Source organism: Uranotaenia lowii, chromosome 2 (genome assembly GCF_029784155.1).
Source record: "Uranotaenia lowii strain MFRU-FL chromosome 2, ASM2978415v1, whole genome shotgun sequence".
Lineage (NCBI taxonomy): Eukaryota > Metazoa > Arthropoda > Insecta > Diptera > Culicidae > Uranotaenia > Uranotaenia lowii.
Window position 1 is genome coordinate 351,267,573 of NC_073692.1, and position 26,885 is coordinate 351,294,457.

General features: G+C 42.0%; 1 protein-coding gene and 1 long non-coding RNA gene across 6 annotated transcripts; one reads left to right on the plus strand and one right to left on the minus strand.

Moving 5' to 3' along the window:
* The first annotated feature begins 1,430 nt into the window (after window positions 1–1,430).
* Window positions 1,431–23,162, plus strand: LOC129742400 (uncharacterized). 4 transcript variants are annotated; one of them, XR_008736534.1, is made up of 6 exons: window positions 1,431–1,686; window positions 1,855–2,325; window positions 2,400–2,834; window positions 2,892–3,056; window positions 4,023–4,113; window positions 4,173–8,409. It is a non-coding gene; the product is annotated as an uncharacterized LOC129742400 (long non-coding RNA). The 4 variants fall into 4 exon arrangements; XR_008736533.1 differs by having other exon boundaries at window positions 2,400–2,822; XR_008736532.1 differs by having other exon boundaries at window positions 2,400–2,818.
* On the minus strand, window positions 9,069–25,439 carry LOC129742398 (moesin/ezrin/radixin homolog 2). Of its 2 annotated transcripts, XM_055734297.1 has the most exons (7): window positions 24,708–25,438; window positions 12,369–12,707; window positions 12,084–12,311; window positions 11,575–12,024; window positions 11,077–11,516; window positions 10,714–10,920; window positions 9,069–9,397 (listed from the first exon to the last, which is right to left on the minus strand). In XM_055734297.1, exons 1-7 carry the CDS (start codon window positions 24,795–24,797, stop codon window positions 9,373–9,375), a joined length of 1,779 nt encoding a protein of 592 aa, XP_055590272.1. In that variant the 5' UTR covers window positions 24,798–25,438; the 3' UTR covers window positions 9,069–9,372. The 2 variants fall into 2 exon arrangements, with proteins under 2 accessions (XP_055590272.1, XP_055590273.1); XM_055734298.1 differs by having other exon boundaries at window positions 9,069–10,920; window positions 24,708–25,439.
* Between the last annotated feature and the right edge of the window lie 1,446 nt (window positions 25,440–26,885).

Sequence of the window (26,885 nt, forward strand, 5' to 3'; positions counted from 1 at the left end):
AAAAAAGGCAGCTAAACTTTTAGTATTATAATTCCAACTAAGATGCCAAATACGCTTGAGAGATAAATAAATTGATTATAGTCCAAAATACATTTATGGTATTTTCAAGTTATTTTAATTCAATCATTCTTTTTACTTTCGACCGGTTTTAAATTTCCAGACCACTGTGCACTAACGGCCGACGATTCGGCTGCCGGCTGCCGGCTACCGTCTGCCTGCTAATTTCGTTCTCACACATACATACAAACCTCAATTAGTGGAATTTCATGCCAAGATTAGGCGAAAAAAAATGTTTATATTTTCTTCAATTTTAGATCAAATATGTACGTTGTTTGGAGTAGGTTATAATTTTATATTTTTGGCCACGTTTTGCTGTAACCAACGGTATTTTTTAGTGATTTTTTCATAGGGAAGTGTGTTTTTTAAATCGATCCGAAGGTGGCAGATGCACTAGCAAGGTAGGTTCATTTCAGATTTTTTTCCGAAAATCGTAATTTTACTTCCAGTTCGTCATGTGAAAAAAAATTATTACGCAGTTATTTGGATTGAATTGTGGGCAAATGCTATGCAGAATGTAGACAAATGCGATTTTCTTTTATGTTTGATTTATTTTATAATTTTAGGCATATGTTTGACATACAAATTACCAAAATGCATTTTGGCATGCCAAGATAAGGAGCATGCCAAGTTAAGGCTCACTTACCCTATCAATAGAAACCTTGTAATGTCAGTAAAATATGTTTAGAACATTATATATAGCTAAAGTTTATAGTTTTCTCGTTATTCAGCATGAAAGAAAAAAAATCCGAAAAACATGCCTCACGAAAACTGCTGTAGTTCATATGTTACACGTCCAAAAAAATATTTGCCTTATGCATATGAAAGCTGAAGTTAATGTCTACATCATGGAACAAAGAAATATTTTTTTAAATTTTTTTTAATGAAATGGTTAGTGAACCTTCATATAAGAGAAGCGACATCTGATCCCTCTTAAAATGAAATATGTGGCAACATCGCCGAAATCTTGGACAAAAAAATTCCCAGCACTGTTTTCTGGCTCAATGTTCAAGCTCTAAAGTGAACGCTCCTTCAATCCAACAAAATAACATTGAACTCGATGACCGAAGGATCGCGATAAACGGTATGAATGACTTGAATTTCGTTAATAATCAGTTAGCTTTCTAACTAGAAACATGATTTACCAAAGCATTAAAAAAAAATTGCACCTAATCATAAATTCATATGACCCATGGGTTACCCGAGTTCGGTAATTTATTTTACCGAACCAGTTCTGTAATTTGGAAAAAATCGGTAATTTATGATTTTGACGTCTATTTTCTACAGAACTTCGTTGATCGATTCTTGATTTACCGAGGCTCGTCTAGATCTATGTAAACAAATCGGTTGTCATCAACTGTTCGGTAAAAAACGCCGAACAAACTGTAAAATAATTCTGCCGCCATGTGCCGCTGTCAAACCAAGCGTCAAAACTGTCTCTTTCTGGTACCTTTAATGTAAAGGCATCTCGCTTGCGCCTCCTTTCTCGCTCATACATCCGTGTTCAATCGTCTCTCGTGTGCTCCATTTATAACCACACAATCGTCGCCATTTTCGTGTTCGCGTGTGAAATTGTGTGGCTTGCAAGTTTTGTTTTGGTGTAAATAAATGAATTTAGCTGGTAACGTGGTAAGTAAAAAATATGTTAAAAATAGTTAATCGGTATAATCACCCACACCAAAATTATCAAAAGTCGTCGCACTAGCGGTAAAAGCATTCATCCAGCTGTTGCAAAAATGCACAGCAGCTGAATTCCGCCAGCATCAACTAAAATTCTTGTGCATATCTGCTTTTTAGGGCGAAACGTATACCGCCGATACAGGAATTATCCGAAGTGGCAGTCGGTTTGTTGTTGTTTTGTTCCGGCGCTGTTCTTGGTTTAAAATTGGAGTTAGTTGCTGTTCGTAAAGCGTCTCGTATACTAAAAACAGGCCTGTGAATCCACCTGAAAAGCAATCTTACATGAGCCGTTCACCGCCAAAGCTGCCCGGAATAGTATCCGCCCTATAAGAAATCTACGTGACACAGGTCCACCGATTTACCTATCCGTTAGATAATTTCTATACGTCGAGAGGCGAGAGATTTTTCCGATTCTAGTTCAATGCTGTCGCGACCCTGCAGAAAACCAGCGTGCCCTGATAAGAACAGATTTAGGAAGCAGCAGCAGAATAATACAGAAGTATGGTTTCTAACAAAGTCGGAGATGGAAACGTTATCTGTGTTACTGGTGGATACGAAGAGAACAAAACATCTACAATCGGTGATCATGTGAGGAATTTGTTTATAAAGTTCATAATTAAAAAGCGGTATAGACAACTGACAATAAATTTCTTTTATTTCAGGTATACGTTCATGCAATTTTTGACTTACATCAGACGAAAATCTATTTTGAATCGAGTGAGAAGTCAAACATCTCCCTGGGGATAGGCGGCTTCCGATAATAGACAACGGAGGCAACGAATGTAAATAATTCCTCAACCAATGCAATCAAGGCTACAAGTGTGACCGTGAGTTTATTCGTCACAGACAGAATCCGCCGAAAAATAGTCAGGGACAACACCTATGACAGAGTGCTAAGAATATTCCTCTTATCCGGAGCCACCCGACGGATTTAAACACCTGCTTGTGAGGAAGGAACCATCGTTCAAAAAAAGGTCAACAGAAAAAAATTATCTGGTCGTTTCTGGTCCTAAAGAACAGGGCTTGTTTATCCATTTTGACATTTGGTTAATTATTTACTAGAGCTGAAGATGTAAATGTTGTTAGTAGGTTCCATCGTATGAAATTGTAAATTTCATAACAAAGTAAGTTTCCCTAATTTATTTATTTTTTAGATCCCAGCTACGTGGTAGAATTTTTCTAGCGAGCGATGACTGACTGACCACTGGACTCCGTGCTCATCCGTCGCATTGATGTTGTATAGGCAATAAATCAAGCAAAGCTGATCATCGACGGAAATCTCATCGACATGTGTTCCCTGTATCTTCCAATACTGTGAGGTAAGTGTGCGGCAGCCGGTTTTGGTTCAACTAATTGTCCTCCCTTTTGGCGGACTTAAGGGTTTTGCGCAGTGTAAATATTACAATAACTTGGTCAAAAATTATAACATGCTACCATGCACTTTGTTAAGACTTTTAAATTAGAACCTATTACAAGATTTTACAAGATTAGATTTTATTTATTGCGTACATCAATAGTGGGTTTTTGAAAGGGTGTTCCCAGCGAGCAAATAGATGCTCTTTTAAAGGAACACATTGTTGTTGATGTTATTTAATTGGTTTTACATAATTTTTAGCTAATTATTATAGTGAACATAAAAATAACACTACGTTAAGTCGGTTCATAAATTTCAAATGCTTGTACTTCAATCAATCTCAACTAGCCAAATTTTGATTATTTTAAAAAGTTAGTCCATGCAGGTGTCAAAAGATTGAAGAAATGCAGATACGTTATGCAGAACGTTATCACAAACCAGTCATTAATGAAATAAGAAGCCTTTGTTGCAGGGAAGAATGACACTGCTTGTTAAATTCCCAATATAAACAGAAAAGCATTCTTTTCGAAATAATGACGTACGGCCTTTGATTAAGATTAGCCTTCTTCATTTTTATCTAGATTCTTGAGATGGGCTTGAGTCTAGTCTTACGAAAAATATTGAAGGCTTGCCTTTCCAACAGATATGAATGTGAACAAATACGTACCTACACTTTGTTGCTGAATTTTTTTCCTAAGAGCAGGAAACGCAAAATAAAGAATTAATTTTCTTCAGTGTAAACCTTATTACACCATTTAAATTATCTCATATTGAATATATGTAGGGTTACGTAAAAAAATACGATAAATAATTTTGTTTGGGTGGACCATGTCGGATGTAATAGAAACACAACTTATTTTATTAACGGTCAAACCAAAAAGAGAATTTTTATTTCAAATTTAAAACTTCATTTTATTCATTCTCTAAACAGCATCAAGTTGATGGGATATCACCGAATCCTGTTGGTCTGAGTTTGCTTGAATTGGAGTAGAATTGCGAGTCGATAATGTTAGGCGGTAGAAGTAAGTTATTTTCTTTGCGGATCCAATTGCTAACTTTAATTGGTGATTGATATTTTTAGAACCCGATGTAGTAAACTTGACACAAAGGAATCGTTGGCCAACCAACAAGCGAGAGCACCTGGAGTCGGTATCGAAGCTGATATAGTTATTGTTATATAACAATGTACATAATATGAGTCCCGGAAGTAAGTGTAGGTGTAGGGCTCCCGAACGTGTAACTTAAAGAGTGTCATTACTAAAACCTGAACGAAGATACATACTTATCCTGGCGCATGGCCGTGACGAACGATATTGTTATTGAAACGCTGTTCTCTGTACACATAAACACACACACACACACACACACATACACACACACACACACACACACACACACACACACACACACACACACACACACACACACACACACACACACACACACACACACACACACACACACAAAGGCCCTTATTCTGCGCCTCGAGTGACGTGACGATAGTAGAGTCACCCAAGTCACTCTATTCCAGCAGTCGGTTTAGGTGAGGAACGTCACTTCGGATGAACTTTGTGAGTTCTTACCCTATTCTCGTAATCACCGTGGGTGAGAATCGTCGCATTCGGGTGACGATTTTAGGTGACAATTGTCGGTACCTTTTCAGGTGGTGACGAGATTAAAATGGAATGAAAAATTACAGAAGGCGGAGTTGTTAGTTGTTAAAATTCAATCAAAATATTTTACCTAGCATGTTTTTAGCTTAAATTATTAATAAATTTGTAAACACAACGATGATTTCTTTTTACGAGAAGGGTTGGAGTTTGAAGGAGTTGGTTTTATTTAAGGGATTTTTGCTACCAAATCTTCCTTGTCATGCAATCTTAACTGTTGCCACTGAGGGCAGGAGGAGATGTACACGGTGCGAGTTTTCAGGTCCATCCGGGCCCGGATTAATTACAAAAAAGTAGGAAAATTGAGATTAAAATTTTGAAAAATCTTTAGGGAAAAATAAATTTATTAGTTTTCATGATTTTGTATACAATTGATAAACTTTGAATAATTCGAAATTGTGAACACTTTCGAAAAGTCGATACCCCGCTTTTTAATCTTTTTATTTAGTAGCCGTAACTTTTTAACACGTATCTCAAAACTTTTTTGAATTTGGTGTAAAATAAAACAAAAATTTAGAAGAAACTGTAAATAGCTTCTCGAACACAAACGCCGATAGCAGATTTTGAATCGGCTCCAGGAACCGGACCGGCTTCAGCGACAGAAACGGATCCAGCAGGAATGTGTTCGGATCGGCGAGGGCCATCACGATACACTTCATGGCATCCTCCCGGGCGTAGCTGGTATTTTCGTCCGTGTACGTTCAGAGCAGCTCACTGTTTGTATCCTGGAGGACGTCGTGCAACAGACGGTACAGCTTGTAAATTAGCCTTTAGTTGATCGACTCCGCGGAAGACTTCCTTTACCTGGTCGCATTGCTTCGTCCCGTTCCAGAGGATTGGAAACGATAATCGACACCACCGACTCTAGGACCGCGTCGATTTATTCCATCAGCCCTTGTCCTCGCTGATTTTCGCCCCAAGCTGGCCGCAACACCTAAACCTAAAATAGGTAGACAGAAGTTAGAAATGGTGAGATTAAAAGAAGCAACTTATTTGTAATAGCAGCTAAGGTTGTCGCAGATACTCGGAAGCCTTTTTGCGCACCGCGGTTTGTGAGACAGCAGTCGCCCCTGGCATGTTGTTCGAGTTTTTGTTGCTCCAGTTTGATGCTGTGTCTGAAATCCGGGCTGGGCTGAAATTTCCTCTTTTGTAGCCAAATTCGTCCTTTTTTTTCCAATTGACCAGCTTGCTAACACCGTACAATCCGATAATTGTCCAGGACCTGGCACAATTTTCACTCGTTTATTTTAAATTCAATTTTCAAAAACCGAATCGTAAACACCGGCACAACACAATCAGAACAAATTTCTCCATTTTTCTAGATGGGTTCATCCAGTCACTCAGCTCGGAATGAGTATCTGTCACTTGCTGTCACCTCACTTAAACCGACTGTCGGAATAAGGTGACAAGAGTGGGGTGACTCGCCAACTGTCACGTCACTCGCGGCGCAGAATAAGGGCCAAATTTGATGTAAATTTGGCTATGGTTTCTAGAACTTGTCTTAAGTTACGTTTCAGAAGCTCGAAGTCTCAATGTTTGATTTAAGAAAATTTAATCTTTGGTTAATGTTGCAGCGTTCGCTACTATGTAAATGTAAATAGTATTGATTCCTTCAAAGCCGGAGGAGCTAGTAAAACTATGTCCGACAAAAGGAAAAAATACTCCAAAATCCATATTCGGGGAATAACCTCGTTTAAATATATGCTTAAATTCCAAAATGAGATCACTGCCTAGCTGGATGGAAATATATTTACTTCAAGAATGATCTAAAACTATTTATGTTTTCGTGAAATTATGTCGTCGTCGTCGTTTTTGACTCTTCCAAGGTTTTTATCATCCTCATGTTTGTACTATTATCTGGCATTTCTCCCGACAGGAGAGACGGGATCCTGAATGACAAAAAAAACTATGAGGTTAACTAAATTTAAAATTTTCGGTAATGTTTACCGAACCCTGGAAAACGTTCAGTAATTTCAGCTAAGGATGGGCATCGCATAACATGAAATGACTCGAGTCTCCAGAAGTTCAAGCGAGAAAATTTCACTTCTGAAGAACATACCTTAGGACCTTAGAGACTATGTCAAATTCATGTTTTCGCATAAAGCGGAGATGTCTTCTGAAACGAAATTATCGACTTGTATTATTTCTTGTCAGACGCCATGAAGCTCGACGTGAAATGACACGAGTCAAAAATTTCAAGAAGACACTTTCGTTTTAGGCGAAAACATCGATTTGACGGAGCCTGGTTTATATATGTTCTTCAGAATTGAAATTTCTCAATTGAAGTGTTTTCTGAAGACTCGGATCATCTCGCGTAATGTGCTGTGCATTATAAGCTGAAATTACCGAAAGTTTTAAGGGTTTCGGTAAAAATTACCGAAAATTTAACAGTTTTCGGTAAATATTACCGGTATTTCGGTAATAATTACAGAAATTTCGGTGAAAATTACCGTTTTTTTTTGGTAAAAGTTCCCGATATTTCTGTAATAGTTACCGAAATACCGGTAATATTTATCGGCATTTTGAGAAGATTTACCGGCATTTCGGTAATTGTTACAGGTGTTTCGGTAAATTCTACCGGTCGGTCGGTGAAAAATACCGGACTTTTACAGCTTTTCGGTAAAAAAATAACGGTATTTCGGTAATAGTTTTAGATAATTCGGTAATAATTACAGGTAATTCGGTAATATTTTCAGGTTTTCGGTAATTTATTAAGGAATTTCTGTAAATCTTACCGGTTGTTCGGTACATGCTACCGAGCTTTTATAGTTTTCCGGTTAAACATTACCGGCCTTTCGGTAATAATTACAGGCATTTCGGTTGTACAACACCGTTGTTCGGTAATATAACGAGCTGTCACGTTGACAACTGTCAATAATTTGACAGATGATCTTAGATATAATCAGCCGAGTTTCGATAATTTTTTACCGAAAAAGATCTGTAATATTTGACAGCTGTCACTTCTCCGCGATGAAAAAATTACCGAACAGTTTAACGATTTCCACATGTTAGGATTTCGGTAAAAAAATTACCGAACTCGGTAATTTTCGTTTACTGTGAGCTAAAAAATTATCTGTTTGAACTATAACAACAATCGCAATACCTTCCTTGGTTGAGTTTTCAATAAGAAAGGTAAAAGCTCTGCGACAAAATGCTCGGATCGATTGGAATCGATTTTGACAGTTCTTTTGCTCGATTGGAATTTTGTGTTTCAGATGTCACTTCTCTTATATACAGGTTCACTAGAAATGGTCACAAAAAGTTCAAAAAAGTGGTCTGAAAAACCTACTTTTCATTCAATTGCTAGTAAATACTGTTTGAGCGATGGTAGAGTGTTTTGAAAAATATGACTACAAACTTTATTGAAATTCCAAAATTTTGCTGTCTTCAGATTTTCGATGCAACAAAAATTGAATTTACTGGAATTTTTCTAAGTTGGCTACTTTTTGCGATTTTTTCACTAATTGAAATTTCATCTGTTTTTGTGGTCCTCCGTCAGGTTGTACCCGGATTTTCAGTGCTTTTGCTTTGTTTGGACCAATCAAAAGTATATTCATTGGAAAGCACATTTAATCTACATTCTAGTGAGGTGCTACAATTTACGCTGTAAGATTTCACAAAAATATGAAAATTATAAACGTAAAATCATTCCTGAATTTCTAGAACTACAAGCAGCGGTCCAGCAAAACGTGTTTGTTTGCTCTCCGAGTAAGTACGGTGGGTGGTTATTCGGGCAGAGAGCGAAGCCGACAGACCAAGAAATGCACGACACGCATCGTTATTTCGTCTGTCGGCTTCGCTCTCGGTCCGAATAACCACCCACCGTACCTACTCGGAGAGCAATCAAACACGTTTTGCTGGACCGCTGCTTGTAGTTCTAGAAATTCAGGAATGATTTTACGTTTATAATTTTCATAAATAATATCATCAAGACATTATATTTATGGAAGATTTTTCCGTATATTTAGGCTGTCGTATGACAAATGTTCTGAAACATTACTACCAGGTTATCTACCATTTGAGGCGCTTGGGATCAGAGGGGTACAAGTGCCAATATATGCCAAAAGAAAATGCGCTTCGAAGTTGTGATTTTTCGTATATTTTTTTGAATTCAAGCAGTTTTTAATTCAATCGAAAAAGTGTTCAAAAAAATTTAAAAAAAAATCTGAGTTTTGCACCAGATGTACATTGAAACATGAAGAATTGTTAGGTATACTTAACTCAAAATTGTTGATTTTGGACTTGCATCCCTCTGATCCTGAGGGCCTTATTTAAAATATTTCTTTCGAAAATTCGAACCAATCAGGTAAATAGTCATTTAAAAGTTCATGTATTTACAATTTCAAACTTAACCCCTAGGAAGAGATAAAGTCGATGAGGCTTCCCATTAAAATTGAGAGCGTAAGGCAAAAGTCTGTTTTTATTTTCTCGTCTCGTGATTCGAATCACATCGAATCGAAGGCAGGGTTTTGTTGGCACAGTGATGGTCTGTCCTGATGATTCAGGGAGTATTGTCACTCACGAGGCACTTTTTTGTTTGTTCGATCCGCAAAATGTATACCATGTTGTGCGTTTTCAATAGTTGGCGATCCTGTCGTGGCTTGAACCTTTCTAGGCTAAGGATTCCTCTGGTTCCCTGTATGAGAATAATAAAGAAAAAACTTTAATAGGAATATCAAAATCTTTGATAACAGTTTTCGAACAAAGGTATCGTATACAAAAGGCATAGAATTGAGGTCAGGCTAAACCCATCAGCGTAAGACATACCTCAGGTATCTTCCAGCAGGTGAAGAAAAAATTTAGTTGAAAGAACGAACACACTACAAAAGAAAAACATCCAATAAAAAAGAACTTTTTAAACGAAAGCATAGCATGCAACACAAAAAGAGTAATTTAATTTACCTTTTACCATCAATTTGATAGAAAAAAAACGCGCGAACTCCCAACAAATACATAAATGAACATGTGTTTTTGATGAGTTGAAGATGCTTTAGGTACATTTGATACTTTCGGCTGAATTGATATGGTTATTTGTACTATGTTTCTTTTGTATATTGTTTAAAAGGAAATAAAGTTTATTTATTCGACTTTTTATTCTAAATTTTGTGCTGGATTCCTGTATATAAAAAGTAAAACATGTGCTCATGTTTTCGCTTATCAGAATACGTGTTATTCTAAGATCTACCTATGTAAACTTCAGTAGGATTCAAATTGTGTTTATCATGTAAATAGCTGGGCTAACCACTAAATAATAGCGACTTTACGAAATTTAAACTAAAGAAAAACTAGTATAATAACTATAGACTGCTTGCTTACAAAATATATAAATAAAATACATTTTCTGCTAATTTCTTGATTTCTAGTGAGAAGTTAATATATCTTTTATACTTGTGAATCAAATTGTATACACATGTTCTACCAAGAGCCAAATTTAATCTACCTAATTAATTCATTCTGGCAATCATGAGACATTACGATGTTTTATCGTAAACTTAGTTGATGAAAATGTTCAACTACTGATGGAATATGACACGATTTAGGCTAGTAAACACCTACAAATGGTGATAGGTGACCTTCTCATATGTTTAATCCAATTAAATGCTAATCAAAACTGATAGGCAATTAAAAGGTTTAAATTTGAAATTTTAAAAACAAAATTTTTGAGGCTGCACGATTCCAAAATGACGAGGAACACGAAATAAAAGCACACGCTAGACGGTGAAAGAAAAGAGAGATTTAAACTACTAGAACTAAGAGTAAGGTAAAACTAATCTGGCTACAACACAGGCTACCAAACACAACAGTACAACAGTTGCTGTCTAGAGAGAGATTTTTGTGAAATCTCGTCAAACGAAAAACGAAAACAGGGCCGCCCTAGGGAACCCCTTGATCGCTTGTTTGCTTGCTGGTTTCAGCAGCATTGATCCGGAAAAAATGATGAATCGCACTTACAGTTCCTCGAAGAACGCTACCCGCGCTTTCGTCGAGCCGGACTTGAGCTTCTTCAGGGTGGAATACTTGGTCTCACCTAGGCGCGTCTGCTGGGCATTGATCGAGTCCAGCGGGCAGTGATTCTCGCCGATCTTGAGCTGCTCGATCTCGGACCGTAGCTCTTTGAGCTGGTTCTGGACCTGCTTCGATTTGGTCAGGTACTCGACCCTAATTGAGAACAAAAGAAAAATGATTTACAATTTACGGATACTGCTAACAAGTTACTTAAAATTTTCTAAATATCTGCTTATTTTGAAATGGTCAACATTAAAACGGACTTCCTTCTCAAAGATTGAATTACAACCAGTTCAGACGGAAACTTACCTTTCCTTCTCGATTTCCAGCGACAGCTGATCCATATCTCCATCGGCCAGCAGATCGTAGGTATTGGCTTCGAGAGCCGGTGTTTCCGGCGAGGAGGATGGTGTGATGAAGATCGATTCGGTCGAGGATCGACTCAGAAAGTTTAGCAACTTTTCCTTGGCCTCTTTTTCGGCCACCCGGGCGTGGATCAGCTCGTTTTTGAGCTTTTCGGCCTCCAGAGAGCGCTTTCGCGATTCTTCGATCATGCGTGCCGTGAGTAGTTCGGCTTCCTGTGTTTTCCGTTCCAGGTAGACTTTCTCTTCCTCGGTTTTGCGAGCCGTCATCCGCATCCGATTGATCTCCTGTTCGACTTCCAGCGCTTTGTGGGACAACAGCATTGCTTCCTCTTCGGCGAGGCGATTCTTCTCGGCAAGGAGTTCGGCTGCCTCCTCGCTTCGACGCTGTTGAGAAATACGGAAGGTTAAGAACTTACTAAATTGTCAAAGAACTAAAACCTACCAAAGCCTCGTTAGCCGCAGCCATTTCCTCCTGCAGCTGGATCAGTCTTTTCTCCATGTTGGCCTTTTCCTGCTCAGCCTCCTCTCGCAGTTGTTTTTCGCGGGCTAGCTTGTTACGCTCGATATGTCGCCGGTGTTTCTCCTCCTTGGCTTGGGCTTTCATCTGTTGGATTTCCATCGTGTCCGGTTTGCGCCGTTTCATGTACAGCTCGTGATTGCCCACGCACAGGTCCAGCAGCTCTTTGTTGTTTCGAGCCTTCTCCGAGTAGAAGGTTGTCGAAACGTTGCCCTTCTCGTCGTTCGTTTTGACGAAGAACTTCTTGCCATCGAAGCTGATGTTGCGAATTTCGTTCCACGGAAACGTTGTCATCGGGGTCAGTTTGTTCTCTTTACTGTAGATGTTGAGACCAAGGGCAGTGACGCCCACGTATACTTCTGTGTTTTTCTTGTTCTAGAATTTGAAAAATTTGAATGCATTTCTTTTCAAATAAATAAAATATTTTCATTTACCGTTATAGGAAAATAGTTGACACCGAACATGTCCAGATCTTGTGCTATCTTGAGATACTCCATCTCCGCCTCGTCACGGGACATTCCCCTGTGGTCGGCGTACCAGGTTTTGATTCGCTCCTCCCACATCTGCGGAGTCATCTGATATTGATCTATCACTCGCTGTGGAAGCAAATTCTCGCTGATCAGCATTCCCGGTTTGCAAACCGCTTCGTCATAATCTCCATACTAGAAATCAAAATTACATTAGTCTTAAGTCCAGTTCATGCTCAACCCAAAACTCACCTTAGCCTGCACGGCATAGGATGCAAGCAGGACCGATGCCTCCGGTGGACAGTAAACTTCCATCGACAGTATAGCTTCCTTGATCTGCAGGAAAAACATGTGCTGGGTGACTTCCTGGACCAGCTCTTCGGCGACATTTTCCGGGAAAAATTTGGCCATAAACATGAACACACAGCCCTCCGGGGTCAGGTTGATGTGCTGATCCAACACCTTCTTGTCCATCTTGAGCCAGCTGTGGTAGCCCTTCTTGTCGACGTAGCGCAGCCCGAAGTACCAATTCTCCCGGAGTCCGATCGTTCGGCAGATCAGATCGAACAGGTACCCTCCGGTGGCGCGGTGCTGGGGAAAGAAAAAAAAGAAGCAGATAAAAAGGATTAGATTACATCGCCCTGATATTTTTTATAACACAGTCCATTAAAATAAGAAGAAAATCAATAACGGTTTAAGCACTTTGAAGACTTCAAAACTAATCGACTCAGTCTTGCTGTTTGCTGTCAACGTCACCGTTCCGTCCCTAGGTTCGAATGTAGGGTTTTTTTATTAGTTGGTAACCCAGGCCAAAACCATTCTATAGATATCGGCAGAAGGATAGTCTTTGATTGCACTACGGAGGCCGACCTCGTGCTTCTGAAGAGCGGCCTGCGCTCCCTCTTTTCTTGGGTTCTTGCATTCTGAATGCTGCACCTAATGCTTTTAGTAGCTGTCCCACAGATCTGCAATTTCCTCTGTTCACCACCTGTGCTTCTGTGGTCTAGTATTTTAAATTCAACCTTTCTCGACCTCACTGCGTTTACAAGCGCGAGCGATAACCCTCGTTAAACCTTTATCGGACAGGATGTCCAGGTTCTTCTCCAACTTTAACAAAGTGGGATATGGTCGAACTGTATTTTCTTCCAGAGGCCTTCACTTGACCTAGTCTCTCGATTAACTGGCTGCGTACTTCAGCCCATCCGATAGCGAATAGTTCTCACTAACCCTCCAGTTGCATGTTAACCCCGGACTACTGAAGTTGACGACTATGATAGACTCACTGCCATTCCTGTGGTACCTACGTTCCACCAGGCCTACATTAGGGCTCGCCAGAACTTCCAATATGGCTTGACCTATGGGGCTAGTTAGCCAACTTGCCCACGCGTTCAAGTACTCGGCAATGGCCATGGGGCTTCTATCCGTCAGCATCCATCTACAGAAGTAAATTTCACTCACTTTGGCTATCACTGAGCCCTCTGTTGCCACTGCCACTTGATTAGGAAATCTACCTCTTACCAATATCGCGGCCGTCTTGTGATCATCGGTAACCCAGTTTGTCGGCGCCACTGATAGCCCATCCCAGATTGTCAATACATAACGCCGTGTGTGACTGCCTTTTTCTGATAGTGTATAAGCACCTTGTTTTGATTTCCCCCGCATTGTGAGCGTCTGTATTAACAAGTAAGGAGTGATAGTTAGTTGCAGTGAATTTTGAGGAATTTCCGTGATTCTCCAGTAGGAACGGTATCACTAGAGGCCACTTGAGGAAGTTCAACAGTTTTCTATTCATCCAACCGTAAGTTGTCTTTTTATAATGTGTTAGGATGGATTAACAATTCACACTGTTTGTTTATACAGTGATCGCACTATTCCGATACCACTCGATTTGTATAGGCAATTGATGATTTGCCTGATATTTTAATTGAGCTTCGTTAACCGTAAGTGCTAGATGTTTTTACTAAACGAGTCGAACTTAAATAGCTTCATTTCACATTTAGTGATATCATCATCCGGACCGGATAGATTCGGGATCAAAAGACGAGTAGCTTAGCTTAGCGTAGCCAACTTTCTCGCACTAAAATGTAAGTGTGATCGAACTTTAACTTGTGCTTAAACCTAAAACATGTCCCTAAACCTAAAATCGAATATGTATATTTTAGCTTTGAAGCTGCGTAAATAAAACACTGCTCTCGAAATTTAGTGTCGAGCCCATTTGAAGTAACATTCCCATTTGAAGTAACATTCTTCAAAGATTTTATCCAAAATGATGAGTGGTGTCGGAAAAGATGATGGTCGACGAAGAAGAACTTCGAGAAAATCGCGTGGATCGAAGGTAGACGACTCTAAGCTGACTCACTGCCAGGTTTGCGACAAATCGGAGTCGTTTGATGACATGTGCCAATGCGATACTTGCTCAACCTGGTGGCACTATGGCTGTGCTGGTGTTGGCGCATCAATAGAGGACCGGGATTGGGAATGCCGGAACTGTATCATCCGGAAGAAAGCCCCTAGCGTTAACAGCAAGATATCCGTATCCAGCCGAGCGGATTCGTTGCGCCGGATGCGTGAACGTCAGGAACTCGAGCTTCAGCGAGTGGCGTTGGATATGCGCCAGCGTTTCCTGGACGAGCAGGATGCGCTGATGAAGGAAACCAGTTTTAACCGGAGGGAAGATGGCAAACAACGAACGGCAGAGTGGGTGGCACACGTAGACCCAATTGCTGGTGCAGTGGGTGGCGAACCTGCTCCTCCAACAGCTGCGGATGCTGCGGCGTTGCGAGACGGAATGTCACAATGCTTCGTGGCGATGCAGCGGCAAATTCAACAGTGTGCAAACAAGCATCAACCGACGCAAGCACAGCTGATGAGTCTTCGGAACCAACTTCAGCAGTGCGAAGAATTATTTTCAACTTTAACAATCGGGGGAACGAACGACGTTCTTTCGGTAGGTGCCCAGCCGGGTTCTGAGCGGCGACAGCTCGCACTATCGGCAGCAAGTAGCAACATGGCAGCCAAGCAGACAGGTCAACATGCTTTGACGTCACTCACCGGGACATTGCCGAAAAGGAAATCGGTAACCATCGAAGCTCCTGAGTTAGAGGGAAGTATTGGACCACTTGGTAAGTGTCAAGCCTTTGATTATGCTACAAATATTAAAAGCCCCACAACATATGAATCAGCCTTAGTAATTGGGCAGCAGCGAAACCATGTCGCGCCCCCAGAACCCCACATTTTAGAGCAGCAGCGTAATATAGTCGCGCGCTCCACCCACACAAATGTAACCAATTTTGAACCCCACTATCAATCCACATTTTCGAACGCGGAGACTGCACATCAGCAACAATTTTTTGGGAATTCTAGTCCATTGACAGAGATGGTTCAGCAGCCCGTGTCTTTTACAAAACTTTCCCCACCATTAGTGTATCAGCCATCCGCACAAACAATAACAAAACGTTTGCCCTCACATCCAGGAGTGTCACAGCAGTTAATGCAGGAGCATATAGTGCACCCGTTGCCCAATTTGGTGCCTCAATCAATGCAACATAATGTTGTACCAACTATTCCTTCTTTGCCACCTTTGACGTCTTTGCCCTTTACGACGTGTCAGCCAACACAAATCCACCAAACCTCCCAGTCAAATGAATACGTTTTGCCCCAGTCAATCCCGCGAAGTGATGGAACCAGAGTTCAGTGTATTCCAAGGAACGATTTCGGTGCGCCGACGAGCTTGACGCCCCAGCAGTTAGCAGCCAGGCAGTCGTTTTCACGGGATTTGCCTTACTTTTCCGGTGATCCAGCGGAGTGGCCGATATTCATCGCAAACTACGAATACACCACGGCGGTATGCGGTTTCTCAAATGGCGAAAACATGCTGCGTTTACAAAGATGCTTGAAGGGACCAGCTTTGGAGGTGGTAAGGAGTAGTTTAGTTCTTCCGGCCACAATACCCCATGTGATCGAAACGTTGCGGTTGCGGTACGGGAGGCCAGATTTGTTGATCAACAACCTGCTGCAGAAGGTGCGAGCGATTCCGGTACATCGAGTGGACAAGCTGGAATGGCTGATGGAATACGGAACAGCCGTACAAGCGCTGTGTCACCACATCGAGGCAGCCAATGAGTATGACCAGTTATCCAATCCTCAACTGCTGCAAGAGTTGATTGCTAAATTACCGGATGATCAGAAGCTGCTGTGGGCTAGCTATCGTCGTAACCTGTCGGTGGTGAATTTGAAGACCTTCGGAGAATACATGGCCGGAATCGTCCGGGATGCAGCGAGTGTTATTCCATTTAAAACTGAGTAGCACAATACAGGCAATCGTGAGAAGCCCAAGTCCAGAGGGTTTGTGAACTCTCACTATTCATCGCCCGAACAACATGATCCAGGGAAGAACAAGGTAGAAGCACAGATGGAGAAGCAGAAGAACTCCGAAGTCTTGGAATGTGTTTGCTGTGGGAAGAACGGTCATCGAGTTCGGGATTGTTACAAATTCAATTCCCTTTCGGTATCCGAGTGTTGGAAACTCACTCGTGAACGGCATCTTTGTTTTTCGTGCTTGTGCAACCATGGTAGGCGTCCTTGCAGAAGTGGCATCAAATGTGATATCGTTGGCTGTAAATATCGACATAATCCGTTACTACATTCTGCGCCGGAAAAAAGCTCAACAGAGACTGCTGAAAACCACACTCACCGCTTTCAAGATTCAGAAACACTCTTCCGTATTGTGCCTGTTACGGTGTACGGAAAATCTGAGACGGTGAATACTTTTGCACTCTTAGATGAAGGATCGGATGTGACGCTCGTGGAGGACGGTCTTGCGAAACAGCTGGGATTGAGTGGAAGTCTTCAACCTCTCTGCTTACGCTGAACAGGGAATGCGTCGCGAGTGGAGCACGATTCACGCATAGTCAGCTTCGAGATTTCGGGTCCCGATAAAGAGAACCGGTACGTATTACCAAACGCTCGGACAGTGGGACGTTTGAACTTAACGAAGCAGAGTTTCCAGGCAGAGGTGGCAGCGTTGAAGCTACAATAACGCCAAGCCGCTGATACTCATCGGGATTGATAATCTTCGTCTGGCGGTACCCCTAAAAACAAAAGAAGGTGATGGATCCGGGCCTATCGCGACAAAAACGCGGCTTGGATGGTGCGTTTATGGTCGACGTAGTGGAAGCAGCAGTACATCCATCAACTTTCACAGCTGCAAGAGTGCAGCAGATGATTCGCTCAACATCCTGGTGACTGACAACGTTGAAACAGCGATATCTAAGCCGCAATTGGAAGAGGATGATCGAGGTCTTGCCATTATGGAGCAGACCACGAAGCGTGTTGGCGATCGCTTCGGGACAGGCCCACTGAGGGTACACAACGACGTTGTCTCCCCGGTTAGCTACGGAATGGCCAAGCGACGCTTGGAATGCCCCGATAGAAGAACGTCCTGTGAAGAAAAGCTTAATGATAATCCGATACTGACGACGGTGATGAAGGCCATCTATGAGCAGCTCCAACTGGAAGTCTACCCGGGGGAGAACGCTGTTTTTCAAGAAGGCGTTAACGTTACGGAAAGAAGTTCGCTTACACGACGTGTATCATTTCTCGATGGGAAAGTAATGCTCCGAAAAAATTGCCGAATTCTACCGCAGAAACTGCACCCCATTTCAGGCCTTCGTATCGTGACTCAACGTATTGGTCGAAGCTGTATGGCCGTGCGAGCCGTGCATTTTGAGGCGGTGTCCTCACACTTCACAACTTCCTGTGTTCTTGCAGTCGGACGGTTTCTGGGACACCGCGGTGCACCGGCTATATTCTTTAGCAGCAGCGGGACGAACTACGCTGGGTCGTCAAGATTACTTCAGCAGCAGATCAACCGAGGGCTCTTTAACACTCTAACGAATGTCGAGTGGAAGTTCACTCATCTGGGGGCACCACACATAGGGGGCGCGTGGGAAAGACTGGTGAGATCTGTCAAGGTGGCAACTAAAGATGGGTACTCTGAGGGTAAACTAGTCGACGAGAGGCTCAATACTTTGATAGTGAAGGCTGAAAGCATAATCAATTCAAGGCCTCTGACCTACCTTTTCCTAAATTCCGCTGAATTAGAAGCACTTACTCCAAACTACTTTTTGTTGGGGAGTTCCAACGGCATTAAACAACCCGCAGTTCCAATTAAAAACCAACGGAACGTTCGGGAAACACGGGGACGGCAGGATAAGTGGTTCCAAGACTCGGAACCGGTTGAAGTTGGCAGCTTGGTATTGATCGTTGACCCAAGGCGTGATTAGTGATATCATCATCCGGACCGGATAGATTCGGGATCAAAAGACGAGTAGCTTAGCTTAGCGTAGCCAACTTTCTCGCACTAAAATGTAAGTGTGATCGAACTTTAACTTGTGCTTAAACCTAAAACATGTCCCTAAACCTAAAATCGAATATGTATATTTTAGCTTTGAAGCTGCGTAAATAAAACACTGCTCTCGAAATTTAGTGTCGAGCCCATTTGAAGTAACATTCCCATTTGAAGTAACACAGTTACTGCAGTCCGATGCCCTGAGATATGAATCTGCCACTAGCGCGATGTCCAACTTATCCTCAACTGTCGATTTCAGGTAGGTATTTCAGTTCCGTTCTTTAATTAAAATCCTAATGTGCGGCACAACTTTTTACGTTGGTAACAAGTAGCGCTCTGGTTTTATGGTGGATTATCTGAGGCTTCACTTTTTCAATTAGACAAAAAATGTTGGGAAATTTTTCAATTAAACAAAAATGTGTTAGGAAATAATAAAAAAATGACAAAAAATAGTAAAAAATTGACAAAGCACAGGCATCAAGCCTCAGAGAAAGTGCCGAGGTGAAGAAAAAGTTCCGAGATGGATGGACAACCAGGAAGATCGTAGGACCTGGAAGCCAGAAGCCAGATGAAGATCTTCGAGCCACATGGCTAAGGGCTTTGAGGCAATGGAATGTGAAAAAAAGAAAAACGTTTATTTTCGCCCCGTGACGTGAATAGCAACCGAGCCTGAACATTTTGTTAGTAGTTACGAATCGAAGCAACCTAGTTATAGAATAACATAATATTGTATGAAAATAAAATTAAGTCTTTAGTTAACAGCCACTCAGTTCAGTTGAACTTTACTTGCCCTCCGAGTTCCCAATAGGTTATAGGCGCAGATCACAGTAGACATTATTTTTAAAAGTTTTTTCGCTGTCAAGTCTGGAAGTTTCGGGAATCGCCATGGAAGGAAGCAAAATTTCTATCGTAAAACTGAATGGTTCCAACTACTCGGTATGGAAATTCAAGGCTGAAATGCTGCTGACTCGTGAGGACATGTGGAAATACATTGAGGATGAAGCTTCGGCGCAGTTGACGGATTTATGGAAGGGAGGAGACAACCTGCGGTACTCAAAAGGATCTGCAACAAAACGTACAAGAACGGGAATGACATGCAAAGTCACCTTTTTGAACTGGAAGAGCTGTTTGCTAAGCTGTCGTTTGCTGGACTGGACTGCCGGCGAGCCACTGATGGTCGCGCTGGTCCTTAGGAGTCTCCCTGATTCCTTCGAAACGCTCACGATGGCACTGAGAGCCGTTCCGACGATGGGCTGAAACTGGAGCTGATGGAGAATAAGCTGTTTGACTAAGTGGTGAAACGAGAACGCGGACCGTCGGATGCAGCGCTGAAGGCAAGTTTCAACGGGAAAAAGTAATCGCTCGTGTACTATTTCTGCAAGAAAAGTGACCACAAACAAAAGAAATGTCGATTATACGCGAAGCAAATGGAACCGGAAAAAGGTCTATCGCCAAAGGCCAAAGCTGCCCGCAGTGGTGAGATATCCGTAACATTCGCTATCATACGCAAACTCATGTTGGTGTCTGGATTGTGAACTCAGGAGCGTCCCGGCATGGATGAAAAATCGCAAAAGTTGAAGGTGTTGGCGAAGGTCAATTGTTGTGTTACCATGACGATGGAAAAACTACGAAGATCACCCTTGGAAACGTTCTGTCTGTGCCGAGTTTGGAAATGAATCTGCTGTCTGTACCAATGCTAGTCGAAAAAGGTGCAGAAGTACCTACTATTCAACGAAGGAGGATGCTCGATTCTCGTCGGAGGCCAACAAGGGGCGATCACAGTCAAGACTGGCGGACTCTACAAGGTGAAGACATCGCAGGAAGTGGTCATGGCAGGAAAAGGTCACCATAACGTTGACTGCCAGCATGTGTGGCATCGGCGCTTTAGGCATCGTGAGCTCAATGCGGGCGGTGAGATGATGCAGAAAAATCTGGTGGTCGGACTGAAGATGTACGATTGAAGAGTACGAGAGGGATGCGACTGCTGTTAGAAAGCGAAAATGAGCCGGAAGCCGTTTCCGAAACTGGTGGAAAGAAAATCTAGTGCTGTGCTCGATCTCGTGCACACCGACATTTGCGGCCCTGTGGATAACGTATCGGTGTCCGGTCATCGATATTTTATGACCGTCCTCGACGACTACAGCAGATTTTGGGTCCTGTATATGTTGCGAAAGAAAAGCGAAGTTCCGGAGAAGATAATGGAATACGTGGCCATGATGAAAATGCAATTTGGTCTGAAGCCGAAAGTGGTCAGAAGCGACCAAGGTGGCGAGTATACGGAGAGCGTGCTAAGAAATTTCTACAAACGGGAAGGCATTCAAGCGCAGTTCACCACAAGCTACTCTCCGCAGCAAAACGGCGTGACAGAAAGAAAAAACCGGTACCTTATCGATATGAGCCGGTGCCAAGCTTTCTCAGTGCTACTGGGCCGAGTCGGTGAGAACTGCAGTTTTTTTGCAGAACGTCCTGTTATCGAAGTCCGTTCCTACAACGCCGATCGAGCTCTGGTATGGAAGGAAGACGGATGTGACGCACCTGAAAGTCTTTGGGAGTGCGGCACACGTTCATATCGCCAAGCAGAAAAGAAAAAAACTAAGCCCAGCATCGATGAAGCTAACTTTTGTGGGTTACTCGCCGAAAGCTTATCGTTTCCTGGATCAAGCAACACGAACGGTTATCATCAGCCGCGATGCCAACTTCGTTAAAGAGAAGCGCCTGGTAGAAAGGAGCCTTATGCAGTCGATGGGCAACCGAAACGGGAAAGATGTTGTAGAATTCGAGTGTTCAGTAAAAACCGGTCGAAAATGAAGCCCCGTTGGCGGTCAACAAGGAAGCACCGCTGGACGAGTCGGACATTGATGATGTTCAACTGGACAACGATGATTTCGGCTACAACAACGCAACTGGTCCTACGCTAACCGAGGCTGACATCAATTCAGTCACTGAAAATCCCAGAAGGTCGACTCGTCAAACCAAAGGTGTGAAAGCATGTACTGGAAGGCAGCGATGGACGAGGAATTCCATTGATGGAAAACGAAACCTGGGAGATCACATCACTACCACCTGGTCGGAAAGATGACGAGACCGGCAATGTCGTTTGGTATAAGGCAAGGTTAGTCGCCCAAGGATACTTCCAAAAGTACGGTGAAGATTTTGACGAAGTCTTCGCGCCGGTGGCAGCTGAACGAAATCTCTTCGTTAAGCATGTGGACATCAAAATAGCTTATTTGTACGGTACGCTGGATGAAGATGCTGCAAGCTGACCGTGCTGGAAGACGTCAAGAACTTTTCATCCCGATTTTCAGTCATCGTTACTTCAGCAATCATTTGCTTCGCAACTGAATCCATTCGTCCGCGAGTTGATTCGGCGCGAATTGATGACGAAGATGTTGATTAGGGTCCAGACTCAGACTTTTAAGGAAGAATGCTACTAGGAGGACAATTTCCGGGATAACGACTAAGACCCATACAATTGACACGACTTGAGGGGAAAATAAGCCACTATTGGCCTAGATTTAGTTTTTGGGCACCTGTTGCGTTCCTAGAAATAAATCATTTTGCTTCACGAAGCATTCGTGGCGAAATATGATCGTCAGCGAGTCGAGAAGGCGTCGAATGATACGACGTCGTCTTCGAGCAATGTTTTCATCAAGAGCGAATGATGATTGTTTGATGGTTACCGATAGTAACTCAGAAAATAACTGATCACAAGAGGGAAGAAAAACAAACTAGGTGTGCGTCGTTCTATGCTGAAAAGCGTCGTTTGTAAAGAAAACAGACTTTCAGTGTTGAGGAGTAAAATAGTTGGTGACTAGGATGGGTGAAAAAAAAAACATTCTGAACGAAGATCCGCAACCTTGCTCAAGGTAACTAAGTATCCTAACGGATATCTCCTGAATCAGCAGGTCTATATCGAGAAGTTGTCTGCGAGGTTCGGTCAGACGGATTCCAAAGGCTCGAAAATTCCGATGGACCCTGGTTACCAGCAAAAGGAGGAGGACCCAGCTGTATTGCCGAACAGCGACCAGTACCAAAGCCTAGTGGGTGGTTTGCTGTATTTCGCAGTAAGTTCACGTCCAGAGGTCTCGATCAGCTCCTCGATTCTAGGAAGATCCGTCAGTCAACCACGCACCAAGGACTGGACCGAGACCAAGAGAGTTTTGAAGTACCGGCTGGAGACACCCGGGCCGAAAATCAACTTCAGGGTTTCTGATTTTTCTCGGCGGTGGAGTGGTGAGTTGGGCCTCCAGGAAACAATCGTGTGTGGCGCTGTCTTCCACAGAATCAGAATTCACCGCTCTGGCCGAAGCGTGCCAGGAAATTCAGTGGATCACGAAGCTCTTGAAGGATTTCCAGATGAAAGTGGATCTACCGATCTGCATACGGGAGGATAACCAAAGCTGTATCCGACAAGTGCAGAAGGAAAAGGTGGACCAATGATCAAAGCATGTGGATACAAAATAAAGCTTCATCAAGGATTTGCGGAGCAAGTCCTTCATCAGTTTGCTGTATTGCCCAACGGAAGACATGCTGGCAGATATGATGACGAAACCGTTACCTAGCGTGAAATTCGGAAAACTACGTGAAGCGACAGGAATAGTAGCTATCGATGTCGAAGAGGAGAATTAGTAGTCACGAATCGAAGCAAACTTATTATAGAATAATATAATTGTATGAAAATAAAATTTAGTCTTTAGTTAACAGCCAATCAGTTCAGTTGAACTTTACTTGCTCTCCGAATCCCCAATACATTTATCAGTTCCAGACTGGACTAGTCTAACTCGACACTGGCGCAATTTATTTTCGCTTAGCTTTCGAGCAGGTACCACGACCACCTTGCTATGGTTCAGTTTAAGCTGAACTACAGCATTGTGTTTTCGGTCCTGATTGTGTCGTAAATCGTCTTCTTCATTCCTTTTATAATAATTACATGTAGACTTTGATGCCTGAATCGATAGCAAATATTGTGAATTTTAATAAAAATTTTAGAAACGTCGCAAGTGAACTGGCAACAAAACACAGACTTCCGACAATTTAGTACTTCACTTTCCTTTGTCGGAAGTCCGGACTTTCCAAGTAAAATTTAGTTCTGGCGCTAATTTAATTTCATTGAAGGATTAATATGTCGAGATATGATACCAAATCAATATCTAAATAAGGCATTGAGACCAAAATGAAAGCACTTTGTGGTTTTGTTTTTTTCCATGTTAACAAAACGAGGCATCATTAAGGTTTCATTTCTCACAATAAAGCAGAAAAGAAAAAATCAAAATGATAGCATGATTTGGTATTCAATTTTTTGTGATAAAAAATCAAATTTATTTAGGTGTTCAAAATTAAATCAAACTGAATACAAACAGCAAATTTGTTCGTTACTGGCATAAAGCGCAAATCTTAAGTGGTGATTTTTTATTGATTGCCACCGACCGTGGCCTAGAGGATAGCGTTCAAGTCTTCTAAGCCAGAGGTCATGAGATCAAGTCTTGGTCACGGCAAACATAGTACTCTTTCTGTGGGTTGGTGGTGTTAGCATTAGTAAAATGCTAGCCGTTATATCCTTGAAAGATGTACGCTTAGTCTTAAATAGAATTTAGATCTCTTCAAAGAAACATGAAGTTTCACTGAGATCCTATATGTGTGTGTTCGTTTTTACATCATTAGGGTATCGTTATTTTGTGAAATTGGAATAAACATCTGAATTCTGTAACGGAATTCCATACGACGCATAACGTAATTTAATTAATTGAGTCGTTACTAGCACAACGTGCGCATTATTTTGTGTTGATTTCTTTGTTTAGCACAACTAGGCATCATTAAGGTTACATCAAATTTTATTTGACAGCAAATTTAAGCCAAAATAAGGTGTCAGCATTATTTGGTGTTACGTTTTTTTAGATAACAAAATAAAGCATCCTTGAGGTGTCAATAATTATTATGTTTGCAAGAGTACCTGCATCCGTAGTCCAAACAGCCGTTTAGACCCAAATTTCTACCAAAACAACCGCACTGGTGATCCATTACACCAGTTTGAACTCAACTTTTTAAAAGAACTGGTGTAGCTACAGAAGATCTCGTTTAACATGACTATCAAAAGGTATGAGGAATTCCCTCGAAATATGGATCTAAATCTTGGTTTTTGACAATGCTAAAGTGGTATCTCAGAAAGTGGCAAGAGATGAAATGAAATTATTTTCAGCATTAAATTTTAAGTGACGAAGGAACATCGAATAAAATTCACTCACCTCCAGGTGGAACTCCAGCTCCGAATCGTAGGTGCACACCTTGACCGGAAATTCCTTGTTGGACTTTTTGCGCCGGAAGGGAGCCATCATTCTCCCGGAGGGGGGCGCTCCGAAGATGCTTTCGGAATCCAACTTGCGACCGCGGCCCAGCTAGGGCGCTCCTTTGCTCGAGATTCAGAAATGGGACCAAACGGAACCCCAACAACAAACTCCCTCTGAAGAGTTCTGTCTCCTCTACCCTGTTGTATTGCTGTGCTATATCCGTCCGCCCTTTTGGCGTGGGCGGAAACGAATCCGAGATGCGACGAAGAACAGAAATAGAGCGGCGTGTAACACTCACGTTCAAGGTTTTCAATTATAGATTTTGCTTTTTAGTTTACCGTCCATCTTTCTTGCGTAAACACACAACAGAAACACAAAAAAAAATATAACTCAAGCAACTTTCACATCACAGATCTTTTGGCATCATCGTAGAAGTTCTAGCCTTCCGATGCGGATTCCTCTGCTGCTTCAAGCAAAACACTTCTGAAGACCACCAAATGAATGGCAGCCAAGAGAACCACTTCCAGAGGCCAAGCTTTCACGCTAATTATACAAACTTCACTTGACGGGGAGTTTGATCAACGAATTTCACCATATTCAGCCCGTTCTAATGTATTTTTCGTAACTAAAATCCATTTTTTAAATGATAAAAATGTCGCCCAAACTAAAATATTTACAAAAAACTTTTTTTAATGCTGACAGTTGCGTGGTGCGCAAGGTTACAGGCGCGCGACGCATCTTTTTTATGTTGCGTAGCGTACACGCCTAAATTTGTGGGAATTCATTCAATCCCAGTACGGAAAAATTTATACATAATGATTTTTTCGAGCTGAATGATAACTGTAAATAAACATTTTCAGTCAATAGTCCTATTTGCCGCTGATAGTGTTGGTGATATTATGCTGGTTGTTTCACCAACACTTTTTAGTTTTGGGACAATCAACCTAAAAAACGACCATGTTTGTCGACCGTCTGTCCGTTTTTTGTACCGAGAGTTTTGGAGGTTAATTGTCCCGTCTCATCTGTACACGCTCAGCAAGTGTGCGTAAGAAATGTCAAAAACAACTCTATATAAAGTTATGTAAAAAAGTCAAAGGTTTGGAAAAAACCAAATTGAACCTTGAGAAAAAAAGTTGAAAAATGACCGAGGTAGACAATACAGCTAAAGGAGGAGGCCGAGCAGGCATCGTGGCGATATCCTGGGTCCGAATCATAAACTGTGAAGATCTTTTAAATCATATCCTTAACTTGAACACTTTAGCAGGCTTACGCACTCCTAACATGAAACCAGTGTTCCGAAAATCACTCATTTTCAATGAATGTTTCTGATTGCTCTTCGCACCCGAACGTACAGCTGTCGGGTTTCGTTATTGATTGCTACTGGACCTACCCGATCATCGATCGTTCAATTCATCGCTAAAATACAGATCACCTCGCACGATGCTAGCTGTCAAAACAGTGCAGCACCATCATCCAACTGGAATCTCACCAATGCGCAATGCATCTGATGTGAATGTGAATGGATCAGGCAGTGAGTGAGTGATACATGAAACCGATCATTAGCATTTTTTTTTTTATTTACAGGTAGCTTTATTAAGGCATTTAACTCATAAAGTTTTTTTTTTGCCGAGTATTCACTTTCACTTTTATGTGGTGTTAGTAAGAGGGGGGCCGTAATCGTCGCGGCTACTCAACTGTTAATTGATTAACTAAGAGGGAGGGAAAGAGGGATTGTGTAGGGTCACTCTCGAGAACAGATTTCCGTCTTTGGTCGGTGGTGGCTTCCTGTAGCGTGGTTTCGTAAGCTACCGCAGGTATTGTGTTCCTGGCCAGCCTTCATTCCGGTGTTATCGAACCGGTCGGACGAGAGGTTGTTCTAATGAATAGACGAAAAGAGCATTAGATAGAGTAAAGACAGAGAGGAAGAGGACTAAACGACCAAGTCAGACATTTTAAGATATTTGTATATAGGGTACAAATATTCAAGATCTAAGTTTGCCAAGATGTCTCGAATTGGAACCCCAGGTAGTTTACTTCGGGCCCTAAGGGTATCCAGTAGCCAAGCCCTCGATCGATCAAACCGTTCACACGTCCACACAACATGATCAATGTCGTGGTAGCCATCCCCACAAACAC